The following is a 27975-nucleotide window of genomic DNA, read 5'->3' as shown; positions in this document are numbered from 1 at the left end:
CCCTGGTGTTCCGATATCTAGCTTCATCAGGTCAAAGTGCCTCTAGCTTTTGTTTTTTTATTTAAATTTTTATTCTGCTCACGTCTGTGAGGAGGAGAGGAAGTGACGCAGAAGTATCTGAGAAACGGGGAGGGACTTTAGATGAAGCTGCTTAAAAAAAAACAACTTTATTGAACAAAAGAAGAAAGCACAAAAAGCAGTAGCTACGTCAGCAGCACAGAGATGACGTCAAATACAGAAGCTGAACACACACGGAGGAATAAAGTGAAGACAGCAGGACAGCAAACATAGAAACTACAGAGGAAGAACAATAAGGTTCTAACTCTTTATGAGTGTTGGTCTGGATCTCATCATCACAGTCAAATGTCTGTGAATATGAAACTGGGCCAAAAAAAGGTTTCTATAGTTGTCCTGTGGTTAGTACGGCATTAGTAATGAAGCCTCTCACTGACAGATCCTTGATGACTGAAACAGAAGTTTAATGAGTGTCCGAAAGTCTCCTTATATTTCAATCGCATCGCTATAATTGTTATTCACAACCACACGTCTGTCCACCCCTCCCACATTCGTTAAGTATGCCTACTGCTGTACTGTTGAGCTGCTGTTAACTTCCATTAAAGTATATCCGGACATCACTCTCTGTGCCCCACTCTCTGACCGGAGTTTAAGTCCTGAGGGAGCTATCATCCCAGCATCCCAGAGATAACTCTCTAACAATGAGCCTCGTCTTTGGTTCGTCTTCAGTTAGAACGATACCTCATAAAATCATAAAATCAATGTGAAATTTCACAGGAAGCCAGTGTAAGTTAGCTAAAACTGGAGTAATATGATCATGCATTCTGGCACCCGATAAAAGGCATGCAGCAGCGTTCTGTACTAATTGCAACCGGTAGAGAGAGGAGTGAGGGAGGCCTAAATAAAGGGAGTTACAATAGTCCAATCTAGAGATAATGAATGCATGAATAAGCTTTTCAAGGTCCTTGGGGGAAAGAAAAGGCTTAGCTTTAGAAATTTGTCATATCTGATTGAAGCTGGATTTAACCACAGAAGATACTTGTTTCTCTAATTTGAAGGAGCTATCCAAGAGTACCCCAAGGTCTCTTACAATGTGGGAGAGGTAACTAGCAAGTGGGCCAAGGGTAACAGTTAGTTGGTTCAAAGGGATATGGCTGTCAAAGACAATAACTTCAGTTTTACTGTCATTCAAGGTAAGAGAGTTTTGAGATGGCCAGTGTGGTGGGGCGTGGTCTGCAGGTGCCATGCAGGGAGGGCGGACGCACCTGCACGGCATCCTTAATCTCTCCCACTGAGTTAAAAACACGGGGACTCAGGGGTTGGTGTGTGTTGTGGTGTGATGTGATTTGAATAAAATCGCTCTAAATGATGATCTGTGGTCCCGCCATGCCTTATTCCCACCACAGCCAGATTCTCACATCATGAAGACAGTTAAAGAATGTATGCGATGGATCTGTGACATGCAAACTCAAAGGAAAATAAATTTGAATGTCATCAGCATAACAATGGAAAGAAATATTATATCTTTGGAAAATAGATCCCAAGGGCAACATGTACAGAGAGAATAACATAGGGGCCAAAACAGACCCCTGGGGCACACCACAGAGAAAGGGAGCAGAGGAGGCGGAGTATTGCCCCATAGTGATAGAGAATGACCTCTCTGAAGGATAAGATTTAAACCATGATAAGGCTGTGCCCTTAAGACCAACTACTTGATGGCTTGATAATAGCATGTTATGATCTACTGTGTCAAACGCAGAGGTCAGATCCAGTAAGACTAAAACCACAGAGCAACCTGAATCAGTGGATAAAAGGAGATCATTAAAAACTCTTAACAAAGCTGTCTCAGTACTACGTTAATACCATTGGTAGCGTAACATTAAACATAACCACAGAATGATCAGAAATCCCAGAGTCCCTGATATCCGTTATACGAATATCCAGATCATAAGAGAAAACTAGATCAAGCGAATGACCTTTTAAATGTGTTGGTTCACTTACCCACTGCGCAAGATTAAAAATGTCAATAAGGGCAAGGAAATCCTTTGTTAGTGTGCTTAAAATCACCAACAATTAAAACACGGTCGTAGCGTAAAACCAGGCTCCCTAGAAGATCACCAAATTGAAAAATAGAATCCTTAACAGATTTCGGGGGTTGATACACCACAGCACAAAGAATTGGGGGGGCACAGTTCAGTTCCAGTAGCTGCACCTCGAAGCTGGTGTCAAAGACGGGTGGTAGTTCCCGGCATCGAAATTTGTGTTTAAAAATCGAAGACAATCCTCCACCTGTCAGAGATCTTAGGGGAGCTAGCATAGGCACAACCTGGGGGAAGAAGTTCTGAAAAAGCAGAAGATTCCTCAGGACGAAGCCAGGTTTCAAATAAAGAAAATCCAGCCCCGATGAGAGGAAAAAGTCGTTTAAAATAAAAGTCTTGTTTGCCAGCGATCTAACATTTAGCAAAGCCATCCAGAGTATAGTCAGATTGTTGAAAGCTGGAACAGATCTCAGCAGGCGAAGATTGTTGTAGTTCACACCACCTCTGGAGAGCCGCACCCAGCTCCGAACAGGTGGGCACTCGGCCGGGGAGTCTAGGTGAGCACAGTGTCCAAAAGGACTTATCCAGCAATGACAGGGCAGTCTATAGCAGAAGCGGCCCCAGAGAACATGAAAAGAAGATAGGGTATTTATAAATACGTGATAGCTGCTTGCATCAAGTGAGTGTAAGTAAGCCTTGAGGCGAACACGAATACCGCCCCGTTTACCCCGTCTCCTTTGGTGTTTCCTAGGTGGAAGGGTAGCTGGAAAGTGGCGTAAATGATCAGAGATATCCGTCTGAGTCGAGACAAAGTTTCCTGGTTGCCACTTGAAACCAGACGTTTGATGAGTCAATGGCTGGAGATTCAAAAGAGTTAGACAATCATAGGTAAGAAGTGCAAAGGCGTCAGGATAACACTGAGAAAATAGGATAGCAAACAGTAGACAAAGCTCGAGGAGACGGCTCGCCGAAAACACTGGCGCCATCTTGGCTGATAAGATGGGGCCTGATTATTTAAGACCTTGTATGTGAGGAGCAGGACTTTGAATTCTGGATTTAACAGGAAGCCAAAACAGGAGAAATCTGCTCTCTCTTTCTAGTCCCTGTCAGGACTCTTGCTGCAGCATTTTGGATCAGCTGAAGGCTTTTCAGGGAGTTTTTAGGACTTCCTGATAATAATGAATTATCAGCCTGGAAGTAATAAATGCATGAACTAGTTATTCAGCATTACCTCTGTTCTTTAACATTTTGAGAGAAGCCAATTGAGTCTAATAACAGATTAACTGCCATGTTGAGGCTGTCATTTTTAGCATCTACATGGATGTTAAAATCACCCACAATAATTATTTTATCTGAGCTCAGAACTAAATTAGATATAAAGTCTGAGAAATCAGACAGAAACTCTGTGTAAGGACCAGGTGGACGATAGATGATAACAAGTAAGACTGGTTTCTGAGTTTCACAGCTGGGGTGGACGAGGCTAAGCATCAGGCTTTCAAATGAATTAAAAGTCTGTCTGGGTCTTTGGTTGATTAATAGGCTGGTGTGAAAAATTGGTGCCAGATATAAATATAGTGAAATCTACCATTTTTACTTTGTCCCAGGACGGGAGCATTTTTTGAAGACTGCAAACTGGAGTAGAGGAACAAACACATCCCTGAGAAAACTAAAAAATAATAAACACTCAGCACCATACCATCTGTGGCTTTTTGCCACGCTTCTTGGGACCACAGCGTTGCTTTTTTAGCCCTTTCTGTTGCTGCTGGGTTTCAAAAATGGTGGTTTTGATTTTCATGAACGAAAGTCCCTCACGACCCATCGAGTGACTCCACCCACCAGCCAAACAGTGGCATGCAGTCTGATGACGTCACACTTTAGTACGCGCTTGGATCACTTAGGTAGGTCCTGAAAAAGTGCATACTACCAGGTACTATGACCTAATGGAAAACTGTGGCGGGCTAACAGCAGGTCCTAGCAGAAAGGTCCACCAGCGGCCATATCTCTCAAGCTCTGTTACATGATTCACACATCAGGCAGTGACATGCTCATTGGATTTAATCCTCTTCTCAACACAATACCTGTGATTTCTACATCCACGCACACCATCATTGTCTCTGTGTCACTCCAGGAAGTTATTAGATTGGCTAGCACTGAGACCGCGTCATCAGAACTGAAGAGCTTGTTAGCTTTAGCACTAATGCTGGTCAGCAGTGGCTTCTTAGAGAGCAGAGGTTTGGAAGGAGCTACTGAGAGACGAGGGAATTCTTCTTCATTGCCCGTTCGAAGAGAGCTTAGTCCTGACCTGTCACAACTATGGTCTTCAAACATGGCTTTTTTCAGCAGTTTTTGACATTGTGGTTTCAGTTTGGGTCCTAAGTGATAAGAATAATAAAAAACAAAATAGATCCACTTAAAAAGTTGAGGTATGAAGAATGGAAGTGCAGCCCAATAACAGAAGAAAGCACGTGAGCTCAGAGAACACAATACAAACATCCTTCTCCCTGCAGGTGTTCACTTCCTGGAGTCTTACGTCACAGCAGACTCTGTACTTAAGCAGAAGTACTGATGTAACCGTTGTGTTCCTGCCTATAACACATATGTGGCACACATGTACTACACATTTACAGCATCTAGCAAAAACATCCACAATGATGACAATATCTGAACTAAAAACAGAAACATCAGTGTGGCTAAATATACATTATATGTGTGTTGTACAGTGTTGGGAAAGAAATGACATCAACCTCTCCGATGGGGGAATTGTAGATAGGCCAAAGGGGTACACTGTATTTATAGGGTTGCACCAAAGAAGAAGAAGAAGGATGAGGAGGGGCTCCAACTGATAATGAACATAACTACAGGCTTGAAGGTCCTAAAAGTCAGATATAAACTGGCAAATAAAATTTGTGTAATTATAACAATATGTAATTTATGACCCAGTTACACCAATACTAATTTTAAAGATACTCTGGTAAAACCTGAAGTACTCATTCAACTTCTTTAGTCAAGTAAAAGTTAAAAAGTACCAGCTCTGAAATGTCCTCAGAGTCAGAGTGAGATCCCTGAAGCATGTTTCTAACAGCTATTTTTGAGCAAAACTAACTAAACCTTGTGCTACTTTACTATAATAAAGTAATATCAATCTATGGCAATACTTTATTTCAGCCTAAATGGCTCAGTGTGAGCAAAGTAAATCACGATAACTTCTAATGTGAGACCCAGCACAGGCTGTGATCAGCTGACCTGCTGCTCTTTGTGGATTTACACAACTTTACACTGTCTTTATACTAGACCGTGTACCGTTGGTATGAAGGTGGAATTCAGTCAGTGAGTCTCTGCTACACTTGATGTAAGCTAGCTGTGACCATGAACCCACAGCCACTGTGCACCATCACGCACTGTTCTTTACTTTAAACCCATCACAGTGCAGCAAACTCACCTGTTTACCCTGCACTAACCTGCAGCCTTTAAATAACACAGTCTGCCTCAGTTTGATTAGCAGCAGCTTTATGAACAAACATAATGTGACGCTACAGATTTAAAACCATGAGGACTTCCACGCAAGCTTTAAATGAGCATCCTTCCTTTAACTCTAAGCTCTCTTTCTCCTCTCCTGTCCTCCTTTCTTATCTGTCTCCATCTCTGAGTGAACGTAGCTCTGTGTCTTTTCTCTCCCTGTCAAATACAGCAGCTGGACCTACAGCTGCAGCACACTGTGAGACAAACTGCACACACAGTTGGTTTGGTGATGTTTGTTGAGCTGATAGAAACGCTGCATTTCAAATTACCTGACACTTAAAACATCACTCTCTGCTTGTCTTCTGTAGTGCTAGTTAGATCCTGAAGTACCGCAGTCACATGAAGTCCGTGAAAATACTTCAAATTCTGCTTAATTACTGAAATGAAGTATTTGTGCTTTGTTAATTCCTGCCTCTGGTGATGTCACACTGTGTCCCTCGCCCTGATCCTGAGGGTCATGCGGGACTCTGACCTCAGACCTGCAGTTTAACTCATGAGGTAAATTTGCAGAGTAACTCTGGATCCTGCAGCAGAGCCGCTGGATTAGGGTGCTTACTTTTTTATTTTATTTGTGTAAATAATAATGGATTAGCCCTGTGTCAGGCTAGTGAATTGTCCAGGGTGTACCTCACGTTTTGCCTTACGGTAGCTGGCATAGGTTCCAGCCCCACCTCCACCCCCTCCACCCTGATAAAGACAAGTGGAAGAGAATGGATGGATGGACATTTAATTAAAGTTAGGACAAGAGACAACATTGTCATCCCCTATGTAGCCGGTGTATCAGAGAAACTCAGGAGAGTTTTCTCCAAGCATGACATCCCGGTGCATTTCAGACCCAGCAACACGCTCAGACAGAAACTGGTTCACCCGAAAGACAAAACGCCAAAACACAAACTTAACAATGTGGTGTATGCTGTACAGTGCAGCGAGGAATGCCCAGACCTCTACATTGGAGAGACCAAACAGCCACTTCACAAGCGCATGGCACAACACAGAAGAGCCACCTCCACAGGACAAGACTCAGCAGTCCATCTGCATCTAAAGGTCAAAGGTCACTCATTCGAGGATGCCAATGTTCACATTTTGGACAGAGAGGACAGATGGTTTGAAAGAGGAGTGAAAGAAGCCATCTATGTCCACTGTGAGTGACCATCTTTGAACAGAGGCGGGGGTTTACGACACCAACTCTCTGCCATCTATAATCCAGTTTTGAGATCCTTCCCAGACGCCTTAACGCCCACTCACATCCTGGGCCATCTGACCTCAGGAATTCGCATGATAAGGTGGGGCCAGGTTTCACAATGAACACACCCGAAACTCTGGCTGATTGGGACCCACACCCAGTTTCACACCTTGGCTCAGGCGATTAGAGGATCATCAGGGGGTCCTTTGTCCCTCTGTGGGGGGAAACTCCCACTAGGTTTATATCTGGGACTCTCCACCATTTGACCTTAGAACTGAAGAAGCTTCTCGGATGAGAGGTGAAACGTCTTCAAGCAACTTAAAGAAGTCCAGACGCTTTTCTTTGCAAGCTCCTTTGACTACGATGACCTGGATGACTGAGAACCTTCACAGACATAAAGTTAGGACAGTTAAAATTGAAAACGTGTTAAACATGGACTGCCTCACTAACACTCATTTACAGAATAAAACAAAATAAAAACCTTTTCACTGGTTGTTTTTATCTCAGCTGGAAGAACCTGTGAGCTGGATCTGACACCAAAATTCATTCACAATATGACCGATTTTATTCAACTTCAGTTATAACTGAATTCATTTTTATTTACATACCGCCAAATCATAACAACAGTTGGCTTAAGGCGCTTTATACTGTAGGGTAAAGCCCCTACAATAATACAGAGAAAACAGAGATAACCCCGACAACCAAACAACCCTCCTATTAGCAAGCACTGTGGCGACAGCGGGAAAGAAAAACTCCCTTTTAACAGGGGGAAAACTCTGGGCCTGGTTCTGCTGCGACGGGTTGGGAGTGAGGGGCAAGATACAAGACAAATCTTATGTTTATGTTTATTCTGTTGCCGAGGTGCTCCTGGGCGCTCATCTGAAGCCGAGATTAATCAGGTTTATTGTTTAGAAGAATAGAAGGCCTTTCAGTGTCACTACACACACACACACAATGAGACAGGGTTAGGGGTTACACACAGAGCATCTGCTACTCAGTGCAGACATATGGGGAAACCACAGGGGTTCTGCAGCACTATATACATATGAACAATATATGAATTATTAGCTGGTTAAAGTGCCAAATTATAGGGGGGGACTCTAGAGATGGTCCACATGTACAGCTTTGATTTCCAGTCCAGCGGAGCAGATATCCGAGGAAGATTCACTAAAACTGAGGATTTTCTCACGGAGTTCTGCAGGGCCTTTTTTCTGCTGCACTCACACTCATTGATCATTGGAGCTCACCAGAGAGCGACTGAAATGTCAGAATAAATAAATACATTTTTACGTCACAAACGGGCTTTTCAGTGCTTTACGACATCTCGCGACATTTGTGGACTTTCATTCCGCGGTCCAATCAGAAAGAGGCTGCGCAGGAGCTCCACCAATCAGAGGCCGTAGTGTGTGCTGTGGCTCTGCCGCCTGTGCGCCGCCGCCGCTCATTGAGTGCGGCCGGGCACGCTCCGCCCCGCCGCCGCGCCGCCGCCGCTCTCAGCTGGATGTGACAGAGGCGCGGTCACGGCAGCGACTCACACCCGAACCGAGCCGAACCGACCCGGGAGCAGCAGCACCGCTTCGGTGTCTCACGTAAGTGCTTGTGACGAACGGAACCGCTAGCTAAGGCGGGAAAACACGGACACGTCGCGCGCGGTTTGTCACACAGGCGGTCCATAAATGAACCGGGGCTCAGCGGGAGGCCGGCGGCGGCACGCGGGCCGGAAACGGCCCGAATCCCCGACCGAGAGAGGCCGAGGGTCCGGGAGGAGGAGGAGGAGGGGGGAGAGGAGTGGCACCGCGGGCTCTTCTCCTGCTCTCAGCCCTCCTTCATCCTCCTCCTTCTCAGGACCTTATCTTCATCCTCCCCTGCCTCACGGTGATTATGATGATGATGTCATCATTTTAACGTAATTCTGAAGATGATAATGCAGGCCTGAGGTCACAGATGCTGCAGCGGTTGATCAGTGTGATTGATCACTAATTGATCAGCAGCTTCTGACAGAACATAACGGTAATAATAATAATTATTATTGTTATCATTATCATATATTTTCAGGTTGTTTGTGACTAAAATATGTCAAAATACAATAGTGAAGCCGGTTTAGTTTGGAATTTTCAAAATAAAATTGTTCAGAGATCTATTTAAAAAAAATGAAATTTTGTGTTATTAATAACTCCTATTATTGCTAGACTTTATGTTTTATCTGTAGCTTTAAGGTTTTTCAGAATCATGACTTACAGGCCATTATTAACTTCTCAGCTTGGAATTTTATATTGAAAATTGTTGTTTTTTGTTGTATTTAACATTTTATTTTTTATATCTTATATTACATTATACCTTATAATTTTATTCGTGTTATTTATGTTTATTTTAATTTTGTAATTGTTTTTATGATTTTTTGGTGTTTTTATTATTTGGCTTTGTTTCACTACGCTCTTATTTTGAAGGACAATCCGCCGTACTTCCGTTTCTTCCAAACATTTAATCCTTTCCCACAATGCTCTGTGAGCTCGGAGGCTGCTTCCTGTTTATTGTGGCCGTTTCCCCCGGTGATTCCGACGTTTAACGTCGCTCTCCTGTAGCCAAAGCTCGGTGAGTTACCGGATTCCGGTCCCTTTTACCGGCGGCTCCGTGTCGTTTATCCCGCTCTCTTATTTTGACAGCGGATAAAATCCCCCTGCTTCCTCATCAGTGACAGCGAGCCTGACCGAACCGGAACTCCACTCAGAAAACCGTCGATTTTTCAACCACTCGAGGTGCGACGTAGAGAAAATGTTTTTTTTTATCACTTAAAAAATTTTCTGCATTTTAGTCGGTGTTTGATCAAATTCGGCATTTGGATAACTGAACAATAAGCTGTAAGTGCTGATGAACCGGGTGTCTTTAATAATGGATGCCCTGCTGGCAGCCGCCCTCCGCGGGCTGCTACTGGGAAATAACCGCTGGGATTGCTGAAAATGGCTCATATGTCTGCTCATATGTAATGTGAAAGAAACGTTAACGGTTTTATTCCACGTATAATCGATGTTTCGTTGATTGAAGAAGCGTTTTCGGTGGAAAAATTCGCCTGGCGCCTTTGCTCAGGTCGCGGCGCGCTGCGCGACCTTAAAACCGCGGAATTGTGAACGGAGTTCGGCGCGGCGGAATTCCGCGTTAAAGCGGAACGGCCGCCGGGTTTAAGTTGTCAGATCAAACCGGCGGTGGCCACGTGACCCACTGACACTCCCAGGCTGGAGTTTAGGATGCCGAGGCAGGTTCAGAGGTCATTTGTTATTTACAGTAACGTCACGAAGGGCTAACCCTATCTGTCGTTAGGCTGAAACTGAAAGTCAAATTAGGAACTAAAGACGTCACACTGTGTGCGTGCGTGCGCGGAGGTGACAGACACCTGAGGCGCACCTGTTGACCCCCCCCCCCCCCCCCCCCCTCCCTCCTCCCCTGGGTCTGCAGGTACAGGTTTTAGGATCCTAAACTCCAATTCCAATTAAAAGTTGCCTAATTTAAGGTCCAATGACATCTGTGCAGCTCTGGGTAACTCCTGCTTGTCTTCCAATGTCACCTCACCGTGACGCCGCTCGTTAACAAAGGATTTTATGCTGAAGAAGAAGAACACGAGAACCTGACCTTAGGATGAGGGAATGGGAACAGATGACTTGTTTCTTGGTTTAGCGCGTTTGGTGGTTTTTTACTCAATCGTCTGGTGTCCATGTTATTGATCACTGGCGCATCCATTCATCGATAATCGACTCCTTTGAATCTCTTCCTGTTTCTTGTTGTTTCTGTCAGATGTGACTGACCGCTCTCTGAGTGATCTGATTGGTGGAAGTTCTCATTGGTGGGCTGTGGTTTAGCTTCAAATTGAATGCTGTTGGAGAGCCGATCTGTACCTGTACAGATGTGCAGAGTTAACACCGTGCCTTATTTTTGTGGATAATTTATGCGTTCAGCTCCATGTTTGCAGATTCCTGCTTAGCGTGCAGCTTCTGACTTCCAGTCCACACTCCTTACGTCCACCGTCTCCCAGTCAGCAGCTCGCTTTTCTAGTTTCAGTGATGTGAACGTGGCGCCTTGCTGTTTTACTGCCCTCTTGAGGCCTTGAAGAGAAATAAAATAATAAATACAAGATAAATGAATACATTTATTTATACATTACACATAAGATGTAATGTATAAATAAATGTGTTACACATAATAAAAACATTTAAACCAAATTAATCTCATAAACTAAGTGTGGCGATAGTCAGGTTGTCGTACTCAGGTGTTTATTTAACCAATCACTTTGCAGCTTCACTAATCCATTTTCCCTGCCCCTTTCAGATCTGCAGCTGCTCCTCAGAAGTTCTTCTTCACCTCTTCGCTCCGGGTTCGCTTGTTCATGATGGAGGACTCGGAGGCGGAGCTGGCAGTGTCGGAGCCTGACGCCCTGGGTGCTGACTTCATTACGGTGGAGTTGGACACGCAGCCCATCGAGTACGTAGTGAAGTGGGCAGAGGTTGGCTCAAAGTTCACCATTTCCTGCGTGAAGAAGGACTCGGACGACCCGTCGGACCTGACCGCCGACCAGCTGAAGATCGAGGCGGATGAGGCGTTTTTTGCCCCGTATGAGGAGGTGTACCCTTGTGAGGTGACGGAGCAGAGCGTGGAAATAAAGACGGACTCTGACGAGGAGGACGAGGGTGTGGAGGAGCACGAGGTGCTGGTGGAGGCGGGCAGCAGCCAGTTGGATGGCGAGGCCGATTCGGACCAGGACAACTATGAGCCCGATGAGCGGCAGTTCCGCTGCAGCTACTGTGGGAAGTGCTACAGCCACGCCTCCAGCCTGTATCGCCACCAGCAGACGCACACGGGCAAGAGCTCGGGAGCCGCACCCCTCGCCAAGCGAGCACTGGAGCCGACGCACCAGGACGCACGCTACACCTGCCCCCACTGCGGCATGAGCTTCAAAGGAAGCAGGTTTGTCTCCGGTCTCTCCGAGCTTGACGTGTTTTCCTGTTCTCTTGTGTGATGTCACTTCCTGTTTTCCGTTCTCTGACAGGATGCTGGGCAGCCACCTGCGGCTGCACGGGAAGCGGAGGATCCACCCCTGCAACATCTGTGGAAAGGAGTTCAACCACAGTTCCAGCCTGTCTCGCCACCGCCTCATCCACAAGAAGGGCAAAGGCATCCCAAAGGACGCCGCCATTGGTGCAAATGTGGCAGCCCTGCGGCACTCACTGAAGGCCGGTGCCAAGAACCGGAAGACCAAGCGGCAGCAGCACGTGGCGACTGCCGTCATCCAGGGTGGAGATAAGTTCTACGCCTGCCCACAGTGTGACATGACGTTCCGGACGTCCACGCAGCTGTCGAAGCATCAGGTGACGCACGTGAAGGAGCTGCTGGACAACTACACGCCGGGCAAGGAGAACCTCGTCGAGACCTCGTCTGACCTTAAGATCCGCCTCAAGCTCTGCTCCCGCGACAAACCCAACTTCTACACACTGTGCAAGAAGAACCGCCGCCGCCGGGCCGGACGGGCCGCCAAGCGGGGCCAGACCTCTTCCGAGGATGAGGACGCCCCAGGCGGAGGGCGCCATGTCTGTGGCCAGTGCGGGAAGCAGTTCAGCCATGCCTCCAGCCTGGCACGACACCAACTGACCCACCGGGCGGCTGACGGCGACGGGCGCGGGAAGCTTCAGCAGCACCCGAAGACTGGGCTCCCCGCCAAGAACAAGACGTACACGTGCGCAGCGTGCAACAAGACCTTCATGCACTCATCCAGCTTCTCGCGCCACAAGAAGGCCCACATGGAGGAAGAGCAGCGTGCCCGCGCTGCCGCTGCCAAGCGCCGGAAGAGGCCCGTACTGGATGAGACGGCGCCGCTCGAGTCCGACTCAGAGTGAAGGTGTTGGTCCGGGACCAGTTCTGGAAGGTTCTGATTGGAAGCGTTCTGGACCAGTTCTCCTCCAGTTCTGGACCCGTTGGGACAGATTCTGGTTGTCTGGGTTTCACGAACTGTTGGTTCTTCTCTGGTGTAGATAGCAGCAGGTTATCCACTTGTGGCCGCACGGTGGGAGGCCCTCCGCCGGCACACATATCCATATATGGTCAAAACCGACCGTTAGCTAAACGCTCTTACAAATGGATTAGATTCACCTGCCCCGCCCCTGCCCCGCCCCCTGCACCTGTCTGTCCGCAGTCAAGCAGACTCTTCATCCTGCCTACTCCACAGTCCTGTTTCCTATAGGCCACCTGGAGCAGAGAGGCTAGAGTCATGCAGAGCAGCATGGGAGTCCTGACATAATCATACCTGCAGGTTCAATTTCCAAACTGTTAGTGATCAATCATTCTGATCAATCAGAGCCGATCGGTTGTTTTGGTCGTCCATCAGACTGTATTCACCACCTTTGATCTCCACACACGGCCAACAAACAGATTATTGATCAGTGAAGGTGGTTCGTCCGATCAGAAGTTTTCTAAATTGATCTTAAGCCGATTGAATAATCAATGATTATTTTTCTCTTCCGATCATAATATTGGAGCTTGGATTAATCGGTAATCAACTCCTCGCTTACTTCCTGCGTCTCCTCTGATGCATTTTCTGCCTCTGTTCATCTCCATCGTTGTTCCCTTACTGTCAGACAGCCCCACCCAATCCCCTTTGAGTAACCTGATTGGCTGAGGTTCTTCCTAGCGCTGCATTCTGATTGGTCTGCTGCGTTTCACCTTCCACACTTTTTTTTTTCCTTCATTTTAGCACGTAACCCCCAACTGGTCAGTCATGTTTGCTGGTGTCAGAGGTCGAAGGTCAGACTGTACTACTTATTTGTGAATTTGATGTAATATAGAACCCATATTTAAACTTTACCACAAACAATTTGAAGTAGCCCTGCCCATCGCTATCCTGTAGCTTCATCTTCATCATCAACACCAGGAAATGGTTTTCAAAGTAAAAGTCTCCAAATCAGTTTGGTTTGTTCCTGACTTCCACCCAGTCAGCTGTTTTCAGGAAGTTGGTGACACATAAACGCAGATGGTGATCCTCCAAGATGCTTCAAGTAAAATCAGACCTGCACACTCAGACGGACCTGTCCACATTCTCGACCTGAACTCAGAGATTGAGAGCAGTTGATTGGAAGCAGAGAAACGATTCTTAACCTTGCGCAGACGTCAAAGATCAGATCTCAGGTTTCAGCTCTGCCCAGAGCGCCTGAAGATCGGAACCACGTCTGAACACGAAGCGTTTTGGCCGCCAGAGCGTGCTCGGAGCAGGTCACCTGAACTCTGAGGCTGATGGTCAGGTGACCTCTGCTGATCTCAGGTGTGCAGAGGCAAAATCCAAAAACTAAAATTCAGATATGGAAGAATAATGAACGAATGTGAAGGTTGAGAGTTTTTGTTGGTCGGCGCTCGAACTGATCAATCCGATCAGTCTTTGATTGCTCAGAGTATCTGAAACAACCATCTGCTTTAGTGTCACTGACGGTCTGAAGCTGTTGGTCAAATCTGGTTCGCTCAGCCGGAGGAGAGTCCCTGTGACCAATCGGAGGAGACGTCCGGTTGGGCTGGTTTGTATTTCTGATTTTGGACTTGAGTTGACGTCTTACCGATGTGGTTCATTGATCAGATCAGTCCGATCTGAGGTGGACTGATCAGAGCATCCAGTCTGATCGGAAGTAGGCGGATTGGTCTGATTAGCAAAAGGAAAAAGAGTTTGAGTGTAAAAAAAAAAAAAAAAAATTTCCCAAACTTACTGGTGAATCTGAGACTCGGTGATCAGTGGGACTGATCGATCTAAGATGCTTTAAAAAAAAAAAAAAAAAAAAATCCTGCAGATGTTTGTTTTATTCATCAGGATTCTGATGGACTCTCCAAAATAAAAGCCTGTGGAGTGCGCCTGACCCCCCCCCCCCCCCCCCCCCCCCCACACACACACACATTCTGTTTCCTGCTTATTGACACTTTGAGACTTTTACTGTTTGAATTGATTGGATTTAATTTAATTCTGATCTATTTATGAGTGTGTGCAGGCGGCGGTGGCGTTCTGTAGAAAACAAGGCTCCTCCCCCGCCCCGTCCGCCTCCATGTTCTGGTTTGTTTTGGGGCTTGAAGCCGCCGTTTTCCTCTGTCCGCGGTGCTCTTAGATCCATGTTGTGTTGGTTTGTTGGGTTTGCAGCGCCGCCTGCTGATAGGTCGTTCATTGTGTCGTGTTTGCTGATAGAATAAACCAGTTGACATGTTTGTCTTGCGTTTTGTAATAAACCTTTGAAAGAACCTTCCTGAGTGTTTAAATAAACTCACCTGTCACCGTTACCATGGTAACCACGGCTCATCAGGATAAAGCTTTGGTAAACTGACCGGCTGTTCTATAGCGCTGAGCACTCGCTCATTCACACCAGCGTGCAGGTGGGGATCAAACCACCAACCTTCCACTTAGCAGGTGACCTGCTCCACCACCCGAGCTGCAGCCAACGCAACAGTCGGCGATCACTGATCTGATGTCAACACTAGGAGAGGACTTCCTGAAGGTCTGACCTTTCACCTGCTGATCTGGATCTTCTTCATGAACACCTGGAACAACGGCTCGGTGACATCATCAGAGCTCGTCGGGTGAGCGTTCCCCAGGTTCTGCTTCGGTCTGACGCTCGTCACGCAGTGACAGGACAGTGTTAATCATTTCTGTCTGCTCTCGATCAGTTTGTTCAGACCCAAAACAAGTATACAAAAACATCTGGCCAGTCAGATCGCTGCATTTGGCACCAACTGAATATCCAGAACTGAATATCCAATGAGATTGAAATGGTAAAATTTTTGCAGCTGGGTCAGTCGGCTCTGATCGCGCTGACTTCCCAAAACACAGTCGAAAGCTTCAATGTCACAATGGAACCTGGAAATCCCACTGCCTGCTCCGCAGACTCCGCGGGACTCATCGGGACAGCTCATCATTGCTTCATGTTTTTGGAGGACGCGTTCACAGAAACGTATTTGCTTTGAGTATACGCTGCACCACAAGCTCGATATAAAAAGTCCTTTATTTTACAAAGGTGTCCTGACACGCTCCTCGACTGTGCAGAAGGACAGAGAACATTATATGCAGTGAGTGAACTGATTTAAATAAAACAAGCAGGATGATGGCTGTGACGGGGTCATGTACAGGAACTGGGATGTCTGTAAAACTTAATAAGAGATATATACCGTCCTTCACAAGGATGTGCAAGGTCAGCGAGCACCTGGGGGGCTGGTTATTTACAGTTACCACCTTTAGTGAGTGTGCACGTAGCTGTGCTGCACCAGAAACCTGGTTATGTATCTCATCATCATCACTGTTTATAAAAATAATCATATGCATTTATTATTGATATTTGATTTCTGCGAGTGCTTCGCGTCTCTGAGAGTGAATGTGTACTAGCTTCATGTGCTTCTCAGTTTTAGACGAGACCTAAAATAAAACAGAGATATTTGAACCCAGCTATAAATTAGGGTCCGGCCTACTCTTAAAGATCCAGGAGTTCCTGGTTGTGGATCCAGATGTCAGTGTGACGATCTCAGAGTGTCGTGGAGCTCCTTCGTGCTGGAAACGCTCGGATTGTCCCTGAACTTCTCCTGAGTCTGATAGAGAAGCAGGTGTGGGTGTAACCCGGCAGACTCCACCTCGGCATCAAAGCTGAGAAACCCTTCCTGTTACCTGTGGTGACCTTCGTAATGGTCTGGGCAGCTCACCTTCAACATCAGACGTGCTCACACCTGCCTCGGCTTCAGCAGCTCGAGCTCCTCTCAGAGGAGACACCTACTCCAATTGGCGAGGAGTACCTCCCCCCAGCAGACCATCTCGCTCAGGTTTCTCAGGGTTCTGTTCAGGCTGACCTCTGACCTGCACCTGAGGTCAGTTTGAGTTGATTGTAAATCAATAACGTGCGTGATCTAAGCTCTGTCACGACTCCACCAGCTGCAGGTCGGTTTATTCTGCATTATGAGGGAGCGAGATGACTCACAGTCACGTTCCTCCAGATTAAAATGGGCGTTCTGCTCTGTGTTTACCTGTTGCCATGGTGAATCACTGAAAACTCGCTGTGAGCATGCTCAGAGCCCACCGAGCTCTCCTTGGCATTTCTGGAAGTTCTTAGTTTATTAAACCTGATCCAGATGTTCAAATGAAGCGGCCACTGCAGGGCAGTAGACATCCAGCAGGACTTTGAGCTGCTCACAGTGAACACAAGAGGAAGAGAGCAGAGCTCTCCAGTGGTCAGACTGTGCAACTGCAGCTGCTCAGGTACACTTTAAAAATGAAAATATAGAAAAATAAAAATGTTTAAATATTTAAAAATATAAAAAATAGATGTTTGTGTCAGAGGAAACCAAAGGAGATGATCTCAAACTGCTTTCAGACAACAAGAAGAAGCTGAAGCAGGAAGGTGATGTGCAGGTGAGCAGCCGGTCCGAGTGTCCTGGTGTCTGTGAAGGTCGTGTTTATTCTGGCAGATGTTTGATCACCTGCAGACGTGACTTGGCGTCTCTTTACCGTCAGGCGAGCTGGTTTTGGAGGCAGTTTCTGACACCTCGCCCTCTTATCCCGAAACAAATGGCCTGGTTGGAAAATTAAACCACACAGTCCAGAGGTGCAGTACTGCCATTTGTATTGAGTTTTGTGATTACTTCACAAAACAGCATATTTCAGATATTTGTCTAATGCATATTCAACCACTGTTGTTGGCCCCACCGTGTTTGACCTCCGCACTAAGACATGACACTTCGTAAATGTTCTTGTTTGGCAGAGAGGCAAGGTATTAGTCACAGATCCCAAAACAACTGCCATGTAGGAGGCACAACAGGTTTGCAGCCAGTTTCAGCTACTCTGTGTTATTCTAGTCCAATAAGCAATGGAGAGGTTTGTGAGGGTCCAACTGGTCACCTTGTAGGAAGGTTGTAATATTTGTACTTAGGAGATTCATAGTTACATTAAAACACTGCGTGTGGTCTTCGCCCTGCAGCTGGATCTGCTGAGCAGCCTGTGAGAAGTCGTGGTCCCTCTGACCTGCCATTTCTACCCCTCCCTCCTCTGTCTATGTCACATTTCATTTGTCACATACACAATCACACACAGTACGACATGCAGTGAAATGCTTATTGCTGTGCAATTCTGACCGTTAAAAATACAAGAAGAACCTAAAATTAAAAAGATGTGCTGCTTTGACAGCAAACAGTTGAAAACAGCTGCGGGTGCATTACTGAAGTGCTTTATTTTGTTATTAAATTCATGTGAGGTGGTGTGTAGAGAGTCCAGTCCTACGCCTGGTTCAGGGCCCTAAAGCCTGGGGGAGAAGCTCCTCCTCGGTGTCTCTGTGTCGGCCTTTTGGGAGCGGAGGCGCTTCCGTGACCCCAACAGTGAGGAGAGTCTTGTCGGGCTGGGAGGGATCTTCCTGGCTTTGGTGCTGCACCGCTCTGTGTATACAAGGGGTATCGAGCTCCAGGCCTCGAGGGCCGGTGTCCTGCACGTTTTAGATAACACCCTGGGTCAACACACCTGAATCAAATGATTAGTTCACTAGCAGGCCTCTGGAGAACTGCAAGACATGTTGAGGAGGTCATTTAGCCATTTAAATCAGCTGTGTTGGATCAAGGATGCATCTGAAACCTGCAGGACACCGGCCCTCGAGGCCTGGAGTTTGACACCTGTGGTGTAAACAGACCAGGATGGTCTCTGGGCTGTGACTTAAAGACAGTTTAGTTTTTGGAGGATACTTGCCTGTGTTCGCCTATCTGTCCAGGAAACCTGTGGAGCAGTTTTGGAAACATTTCGGGAGACGCTGTGGAGAGAGGCTGGGTGTTGGATTGCTGCACTGGGAGCTGGGATTAACACCGCTGTGGACATCATGTTTGGGTACTATTATTGCGTCTTGCTCACCTGTAAATAAACTCACTGTCTTTGTGACTGAGTCCTGTTTTTCTGCCTGTCGGTAAACCTGACAGAGAGTCCTTGTAAGCAATCTTCAGACACGACCGTGGGACTTGGCGCTCCTCTCTGCCTGGGTGGAACTCATTATGGATTCCTGCCTTTGGCCCACGCACCTGCTCGTAATCTGTTCACCTGCTGCTCATTATCTCTGCGTTCCTGTCACTTCTTAAGGTGACAGATCGGTGCTACTCCCTCCCTCAGTCATGTCTCCCTGTCAAGTCCGCATCTCTGTGTTGGGTTTCCTGTTTTACTTTGACAGTCTGTGACCTGTGTTGGGTTTCCTGTTTTACTTTGACAGTCCTTATCTCTGTATTAGGTTTCCTGTTTTACTTTGACAGTCGTAAGCTATGTCCCAAAACGTCAGCTGCATCCTCCTGAGAACCCGGCCTTCGCAGTCTACGTGGGCCGGGTCCTTCGAAGACCGAAATGGCCGGAAGTGCGAGGCTGTGAAATGTGATGGTCTCACTTTCAGATTTGCGTCACCGCTGTGTAGGTGGAGTTTAATAAACTCTGCCATCTACTCCTTGCTATCCAAAATATAACGGGACACTGGAGTAAATTCTCGATCGTCTCACACTTCTGTTTAATCAGTTTTCTGTTTGACGTTTATTCAGCTGTGTGAAAATCCCGGAGGAACCCACCCGATGGATTAATAAAGTTTTATTTAATCTAATAACTTTGATCTCAGCCAAACCGATTTACTCTGGAACAAATAAAACACCGAAAAAGGGTAAAAAATTAAAATTTTAAGTTATCCGAGTGACTTAAATATCATGTTTAGCGAAAGAGCGGGGGTCTGAAAACGATGAAGCTGGGAGTCCGCTACTCTCGCTGCCTCGAGTGACCATTGAACCCCCCGGCTTGCTATCAAGCGGGTGGGTAACAGACGTCTCCAAAAATGTCGGCACACTTTTGCAAATATGCGATGTCTTGATAAACCAAGCAGATATTTGTAGTTTACACAGCTACTTTCTCGCCTGAAAATATGTTAAAAGTAAGAGTAATTTTAAAACTCAGTAGCGGCCGCCATTGTTGGCAGCTGAAATTTGGCTGGGCCGCGCTATGACTTCTGGGATATGGTGGGCCACGAAGGACACACCCGACCCATCCTTCAAATTCGGGGAAATGAAGGACACATTTGTCAACGAATTGGGACAGCCTTCGTCGCCTGGGCCCTATTTCAGGAAGCCGGTTTAGAGCAAACTCTGAGTAAGTATACCCTGAGTTAACGGAAACTCTGGGTTTTCGGTTTCACAAAGCGAGTTTAGATTAATTCTGAGCGAGTTACTATGACGACACACTCCGTGAAGCTAACCTGCCCCCTAGCAGGTTTACTTCAACTAACCCTGACCTTCTCCGCCTCTTTGTCAGAAACCTGACAGTAGGAAGTGTCAGACATGGCGTGTCCCTTCCTTGAAGAGCCAGTAGATGTTGAAGCCCAAATTCTCCGCAGAGCTCTCCGCCGGGAGAGAGTGATCAGAGCGCGTTCGGACATTTTATCATTTCCTGATGATTTCCTGTGCGAACGTTACCGTTTTTCAGCACAATCTATAATTTATTTGAATAACATCCTCAGGCCTAATATTGCTCATGTGACACATCGCGGACATCCTCTCTGTACATATTATTTGTATTGCACTTCGGTTTTTTGCAAACGGGAGCTTTCTGTATAATATTGGTGACGCTGAGCACGTTTCCAAGGCTACCGTCTGTCGGGCAGTCAGGAATGTTACAGTTGCACTGAAACGTCTCCTGTACTCGTTTGTGGTGTTCCCCGGTCATAGACCCACAAGATTTATCAAAGAGGGATGCCACAAAATTGCAGGTATCAGGATGAACGAAACTTAATTCATGATGTGGTGATACTTGGACTACTACTTAAATTTTACATTTATTTTCAGGGTTCCCAGGCGTGATTGGCTGTATAGATGGCACTCACATTCCAATCATTGCTCCTTCAGTAAATGAAGGAGACTATGTGAACAGGAAGTCTTTCCACAGCATTAATGTGCAGGTACATAGCTCCCTGTAGCATTTCAAACTAACAAATTATTTCATTATAGTAATGGATGCTAATTTGTGTTCTCTGCACTGTGAAGATCATATGTGATGCTGCCAACATTATCACAAATGTGGAAGCCAACTGCTCAGCCTCTGTGAGTGGTGGTGGTGGAGGACCCCCACCTGTTTTTCGGGCCTCCGCTTTTTTTCTGTTGGCTATAACGGGTCACATTTGAGCATACAGAGTAAGCAAATATGTACTTGTAATGTGCTCAGATAATTTCAATAAGTGCTTACAGAGGGGAAATTAATGTAGCCTCTAACTGCAATTGGTTTACATGGGACAAACAGACCAAGCACTATGGCTCATAATACAATTACACCTTACCTGTTTGGACTATATTTTTATATTTCATTTTTACTTGCTGCCAGGAACGTTGGGGGCCTGTTGGGTTGCACCTGCGCTCACATCACATCACAAAATCAAATGTATGAAATAAAAAAAAAAAAAATAATAATAAAATAACGTGTTAAATGGGTGGAAATCCCTCGATCAATGTTTAAATTAACACTCACGCATTGACTCTGTCGGCTATGTTTTGCCATGCATGCTCCCTTTGTTTTGCAGCTGAGGCTGTGTTACTTTTTTCCCGCGGAATTTGCATGTTATCGGCATATGCTGCCATCAGAATTTCGGCCTCAAGCGCTGTAAAATACATTGACCGCGCCTTCTTTCCCTCCGTCTCCATGGTGACTCGCTTAATCTGTGCTCCACTAATCAGGGCTTTATGTATCCTCGTGCGCGCGTTTAACTTGGGGTTAAAGCAACTCCGCGTTGACTGAACTAATTGTTATCAGCCTTTCTGAAACCGAATATTCCGAGTTGGACAGTTCGGGGTTACTCAACCCTGAGTATCATTTTTCACTCTGAGTTTTCTAAACCGGCTTCCTGAAATAGGGCCCTGGCTGTGACGTAATCAGCCTTCAAATGCGGCCTCCGAAGGATGCAGCCGACGTTTTGGGACACAGCTGTAGACTTGTCACTACCCGATCCGTACCGGAAACCCGATTGGTACCACGCATGCGCGAAAGGTGTCTACTTCCGGTCGAAGCGTCTTACGATAGTTACGGGTCAGAGTATCTGTTAAGATGTTAAGAATAATAAGTATCTCTTAAAATGTTTCCAATAATGAAACATTTCAATATAATTTAGACAAAACGAAAAATAAAAAGATAGTTGCGGATCAGGGCCGTACAAATCGGGTCTACCCGATCCGTACCGCGGATGTGCAGGGGTTTTCTTCTTCTTCTGTTCGTTTAATGGCAGTTTACTCCCCAGTGTACGAGCATACTGCCACCTGCTGACGGAACGAATGAACCCTATTGACACTTTCCCCTCCCACATGTATTCTGTTGATTTTTGCAACTCCCTTATCTCTTTTTTTTCACGTGTAAAATCTCAGACATTCACCATCAACTTAACTCTTTAGGAGCTCCTGACTCTGAAGTAGACTTCCTGGTTCCCCCACTGTCTTTATATATATATATACATATACACACACACACACACATACACACACACACACATATATATATACATATATATATATATATACACACCGTTCGCACGATTGCAAAGTGAAAGCAAAAAAACAAGCGCAAATTCAAACGTGATTTCAATATGTCACATATTGACAGTGGCTCACCCATGCCAATGACATAATTACCCAGCTACATTTCCGAAAGAATGCAAAAGCATTGACATATATTTTTCCTTCCTACGATAGGCCGACGGGCAGGGCAGAGATAGATTTATATCATATTATATCACTTCAAACAGAGGTGATCCAGTAATGCTGCACTAATGAATTAGACTAACTATTCACTTTAGCTAAAGTTATTAAGTTAGCTAAAGAGTTGGGATGCTGTGTAAGACATAAATAAAGCTAAAACACAAAGGTTTGGACACCGTTTTGCATGTTTCCCTACTGTAGGGGTCTCTGCAAGCATACAGAGGGGGTACTCTGAGAGGGTCCAAGATGACAACTCTGGAATTCTACTAGAAACAGTCGATCATATTTGTTGTCAAAGCTGAATTCAGGGCAAACTATGCTAAATTAGCGTTTTTAGCTAGCAGCTACAATAAGCATAAAAGTTACCTTACGGCTATCATTTGTTAACATGACGCTTGTTCTTATACATGTAATACATTTATTACCAACCTGAGAGTTTATCTGCTGGTCATTCGACATGACGAATGACTTCTGAAGTCTTAATTCAGCTCAAGACGCTGTAGATTCCCGTCAGTAACACTTTCGGTCCGCTAGTAAAACGTAGTTCTATTAATCTGCGCTTGAACCGGAACCGGATGTAAGTTCCAAAAAACTGAATTTTGGAACTGAAATTGAATTGTAGACCTGAAACTGAATGGTGAGAAGTGAAACTGAAATTATCCGAGAGCTGAATTTTTAAAGGATAAAATGCAGTTTCAAAGCAAATCAATTCATTTTCAAACCATAAATTCAATTTCAAATTTAACTTATTCAAATTCAGTGTCTGATGGCACAGATTTCTGCCCATACATTTTGCCGTAACACAGGCAGAAATATTGCCGTTAAGTACCTTCATAACTTGAATTTTCCGTTAAATGGGGTCTTCGTAAGCCGGGGTTCCACAGTATCTTTATAACTCAGTGTTATTATACATTATAACCAATCCAGTCCAAGTATGTTAACAGAACTATTGTTATATTTGTTGCAATTTCTGCTTTCCTGTTGTTCACATTACTCTAAAAAAGACATTTTTAATGAAAAATGAAAGAGGCTGTCATTGATCTTCAGGCCCGCAGCATGAGAGATAACCTCAAATCCCACAAACGTCGTGATTATCAGAGGAAAGTGTTCACAATGGTAAACGCATGCTTGGATAAATCCATGAGTGCAAAGCTTTTAGTAACTGGAGTGAATGGTACTGATGCAGTTGCTCCAGCAGGGGGCGCCGGCTCACTGCGTAGCTGCTCTCCGTGTCACAACTGATAAAGAAATCAATTTTAAAGGCTCAGTTTTTATAGGTTACTTGCTTAAAAGGAAAACACTGACTTGTGTGTTTTATAAAGTTTTAGTGTTAAATTAAAAATTCTGAAGATTTATAATGAAAACAAAGCAAATCCATTAAAAACAAACTGTGATGATGGAGACTACAAACAAATTCACATAGATCAGAAAGAAATCATGAAATCTGATCTTAAGCTTCACCTCCAAACCCACGACACAGAAACGAGCATCACTCAGGAAAATATTTGATTTCAACAAACTCACCATCTCCGTGATCACACCGCTTGTGTTCTTCATCCTGCTCAGCAGGGACAGGAGGAAGAGGAGCTGTTCAGCTGACGTGGTTCTGATTCTGGATCCCACTTCAGTTTCTGGGAGTTGTGGCTCTGAATCAGAATATTTTATTAATCTCTAAGGAAATGCTGTGACGATAACAGCAACAGATTGAACTAAATATTACAAAGTTATAGATATAAGAAATAGCTCAATTATAAATCTCCAGAAGTTTACAGAAATTAAAGACACATGATTGACACAGGTAGGAATGACTTCCTGTGTCGTTCAGTGATGCATTATGGGTAATCTCAATCTCTCACTGAGCGTGCTCCAGTGATTGGCCAGCACGCTGTGGTGTGGGCGGGAGGTGTTATCCACCATTGTCCTTATCTTGGACAACGTCCACCTCTCAGACACCCCCTAAGGGAGTCCAGCTCCATCCCCACAACATTACTGGCCTTGTGTCAGTTTATTGAATCTGTCGGCATCTGTGACCCTCAACCTGCTGTCCCAGCATGCAACAGCACAGAGGATAGCACTGGCCACAACAGACTCATAAAAAATCCTGAGCATTGTCTGACAGACGTTAAAAGACCTCAGAGATGAATCTGGCCCTTCCTGTAGAGCACAGTGGTGTTTTTAACCCAGTCCAGTTTATTATCTGTGTGCACTCTGAGGTATTTATAGTCCTTTACATCACCCCCCTGGACTGAAACAGGGGTCACAGTGGTCCTCCTAAAGTCCACGAGCAATTCCTTGGTCTTTGCCACCTTAATAATAATACTAATATTACTACTACTAATAATAATACATTTATTTATAGGTGCCTTTAAGACCCTCAAGGTCACCTTACAATAGCACAAGAACAATGGCAACAATACAAAATAATAAAACCTGGCAAAATAAAATTTAGACATAAGGTATCTAAGAAAAAAACAAAAACAAGTATGAAAGTATAAAAGCTGAGCAAGGTAAAAATGGACTAAGACAGATCAGCTGTATGCAGTGCTGAATAGATGAGGTTTGAGACATGATTTAAAAGTGGTGAGAGAGTTTGTGGTCTGGAGATCTGGTGGAAGTGCATCCAAAGTCTCCGGGCAGAACAACTAAAGGCTCTGAGTCCAATGGTAGTCAGGCGAGCAGGTGGAACAGACAGAAGGGAAGAAGAGCGGAGTGTACGATGGAGTGAGTACGTATGAAGATCAGATAAATATGGAGGAGCGAGGTTATGAAGCGCTTTGAAAGTGAGAAGCAGGATCTTGAAGTTGACATGGAGGTGAACTGGAAGCCAATGGAGCTGTTTAAGAACTGGTGTTATATGTTCAGTGGATCTAATTCTGGAAATAATACGAGCAGCTGTATTTTGAACTAACTGCAATTTATGGAGAGATTTATGAGGTAGACCACAAAGAAAGGGATTCACAGTAAGCTAAACGAGATGTGACAAGAGCATCGACAAGTATGGCGGTACTGTTTGAAGTGAGTGAAGGACGAAGGCGGTTAATATTACAGAGATGAAAATATGTGCTGTGAAGGACAGAGTGCTGATGACACCAAGACTCTTAACCTGAGGGGAGGGTGTGACAACAGTCATCAATGGATAATGAAAGACTGGTTGGGACTTTGGTCAGTTTTGATTTGGTGCCTATTAAAATGAATTCTGTTTTATTAAATTTAAGAAAGTTGTGAGTAAACCAGACCTTGATTTCACTTAAACAGTCAGAAATGGATGTGGGTGGGAGAGTAGCTGTGGGTTTGGAGCTGGGTGTCATCTGCGTAGCAGTGAAACTGGATGTTAGGCTTCCTGAAAATATTACCAAGGGGTAGGAGATAGATGATAAAAAGTAAAGGACCCAGGACAGAGCCTTGGGGTACACCAGAATTAAGTGGAGTAGATACTGATCTGTGAGGGAGTAATTGAACAAACTGTGAGCGGCCAGAGTAAACCAGGCGAGTGCTGTACCACTGATGCCAATAGATGCTAATCTGTGAAGGAGGACGTGGTGGGAGATTGTGTCAAAAGCTGCTGTAATGTCGAGGAGAATGAGGATGGATATAAGTCCAGACTCAGCTGCAAGCAGAAGATCATTGGTGATTTTTACTAGAGATGTTTCTGTACTGTGACATGAACGGAAGCCGGACTGAAACTGTTCGTACAGGTTATTTACAGTGCGATGACGATGAACCTGTGCAGCCACTATCTTTTCCAGAATGTTGGCTGAGAAAGGCAGATTTGAAATTGGCCTGAAATTATTTAGATTGGAGGGATCTGAACCATGAATATGTGAGTGCTTGCTGTTCCATCTCTTCAGCCTGCTGCACAAACATGCTGGGGGACGTCCTCAAGGTGAGGTGTGTGTCTGTATCCTCCCAGGCTGTAGCCGCCACCGTAGCTGTAGCTGTAAGGCCTATAGCCACCACAGATGGAGCTCCCATAGGGGCTGTAAGAGGGGAGAAGGAGCTGTTGGATGGACGGTAGGACTGCTGGACCTTATGAGGGGGCACCAGGGGCGCCATCCTGGGCAGGACAGAAGGGCTAGCAGGGGTGGAGGAGCCTGTAGCAAGTTTTCTGATGAGAAAAGGAGAAAGAGGCCCCAGGGCAGACCTAGGACACTCTGGAGAGGCTATATCTCTCAGCTGGCCTGAGGATGTCTTGGTGTTATCCCAGAAGAAGTGGAGGAGGTGGCTGGGGAGAGGGAGATGTGGGCTTCTCTGCTTAGGCTGCAGCCCGGGTAAACCAGTCCTTGATAAGCAGAAGAAAATGGATGGATAACAATAATAAGCAGAAGAAGCTAAAAGACACAAATTTAAAATGAAACATTATTAGTTATTAATTGAAAGATATAATTATTCAGCTATATAATAACTCAGCTTATAAATATATATGTAGGCATTTTTTTGAAGTAAATTATCGGGCAAAGGAACTGAGTTTGTTGGCAAACAGCAGCTATATTTTCTTCTGAACTGACAGTTAGCAAGTACAGAACAAACAGAAATGCAATGAAAATATTTCTGCGGCTTTTATTAATTTCACTTATTAGCCAGAACTGCACAAAACAAACAAAAACGCTCAATTAACAGAAGAGAGAGAACACACTGACTAGGACACGGCCTCAGAGGACCAAACTAGCAGTCAGCCACTTGTACGGCTGTGCAGATAAATAATTAGTTGCCGTTTTTGCTTTGGGGGCTTTTTTTTTTTTATTCCTGGGACTTCTGATCCTCTCCAAATACACAGGGAAGTACCTGATGCAGCTAGTTTTGGGTACTACCATCACCAAGCATTTAAAAAAATCTATTAGAGGATAATAAAGTGTTTTCACCAACTTGGCCCAGAAGAAAAACACATTTTAGCATATAAAATTGCAGTCTCTTCCAAACAAGTCCTTTAGCATGCTGATGTTAAAAAATATCATGTAGAGTAAGACAGGCATAGAGAACAGCACTGACTGGGAGAGGCTTTGAACAGATGACATACTCAGATCCATTCAACATATAAGACTTTAACAATGCACAAGCATCTATCAAAAACCTATTTAATCTATCATCTGTGATATTATTATATACAATTATAATGTATTGTTCATCTCCCTTAAATAAACAGGCAGCCTTAAGGTATGAAATATTCATTTGTCTACTGTTTCAGTGGCTGATAGTGCCCCACAGGCCTCAATGTGAGTTTGAAGCCATTATAATGTTCAAGTTGTTTAACGATAAACAGATTTTGAATGAAAGCCACGGAACTTCGGTGGCATAAAAAAGTCTATATTCTTTGTGTCCATAAGGATCAGTCATATTACCATTAATTCCCCCTGAGGTTGCCAAAAGCACCAAGTTAATACTTGAAAAAACTGCAGCAATACACCAAAATATAATCAATATTCTGTTTACTTGGTGACAACTAGGGCTGCCACGATTAGTCGACTAGTCACGATTACGTCGACTATCAAAATCGTCGAC

At 45.1% G+C, this 27975-nt stretch overlaps 1 protein-coding gene across 5 annotated transcripts; it reads left to right on the top strand.

Annotated features, from left to right (window-relative positions):
• Positions 1-8170: 8170 nt before the first annotated feature.
• LOC146560561 (uncharacterized) lies at positions 8171-15006 on the top strand. 5 transcript variants are annotated; one of them, XM_085295932.1, is made up of 4 exons: positions 9095-9348; positions 9420-9512; positions 11074-11709; positions 11792-15006. In XM_085295932.1, the coding sequence occupies exons 3-4, from the start codon at positions 11132-11134 to the stop codon at positions 12633-12635; spliced, it is 1422 nt and encodes a 473-aa protein (XP_085152058.1). In that variant the 5' UTR covers positions 9095-9348; positions 9420-9512; positions 11074-11131; the 3' UTR covers positions 12636-15006. The 5 variants fall into 5 exon arrangements, with proteins under 5 accessions (XP_085152056.1, XP_085152060.1, XP_085152058.1 ...); XM_085295930.1 differs by lacking the exons at positions 9095-9348; positions 9420-9512 and adding an exon at positions 8171-8345; XM_085295934.1 differs by lacking the exons at positions 9095-9348; positions 9420-9512 and adding an exon at positions 8498-8766.
• The last annotated feature ends 12969 nt before the right edge of the window (positions 15007-27975 follow it).

This window comes from Mchenga conophoros, linkage group LG13, assembly GCF_057382185.1.
Source record: "Mchenga conophoros isolate Kocher_MC1m ecotype Shallow Benthic linkage group LG13, M_conophoros_male_GT1.1, whole genome shotgun sequence".
In the NCBI taxonomy this organism is placed as follows: Eukaryota; Metazoa; Chordata; class Actinopteri; order Cichliformes; family Cichlidae; genus Mchenga; species Mchenga conophoros.
Note: the sequence above shows the minus strand (reverse complement) of the source record. Positions and strands in the feature narration are given on the sequence as shown.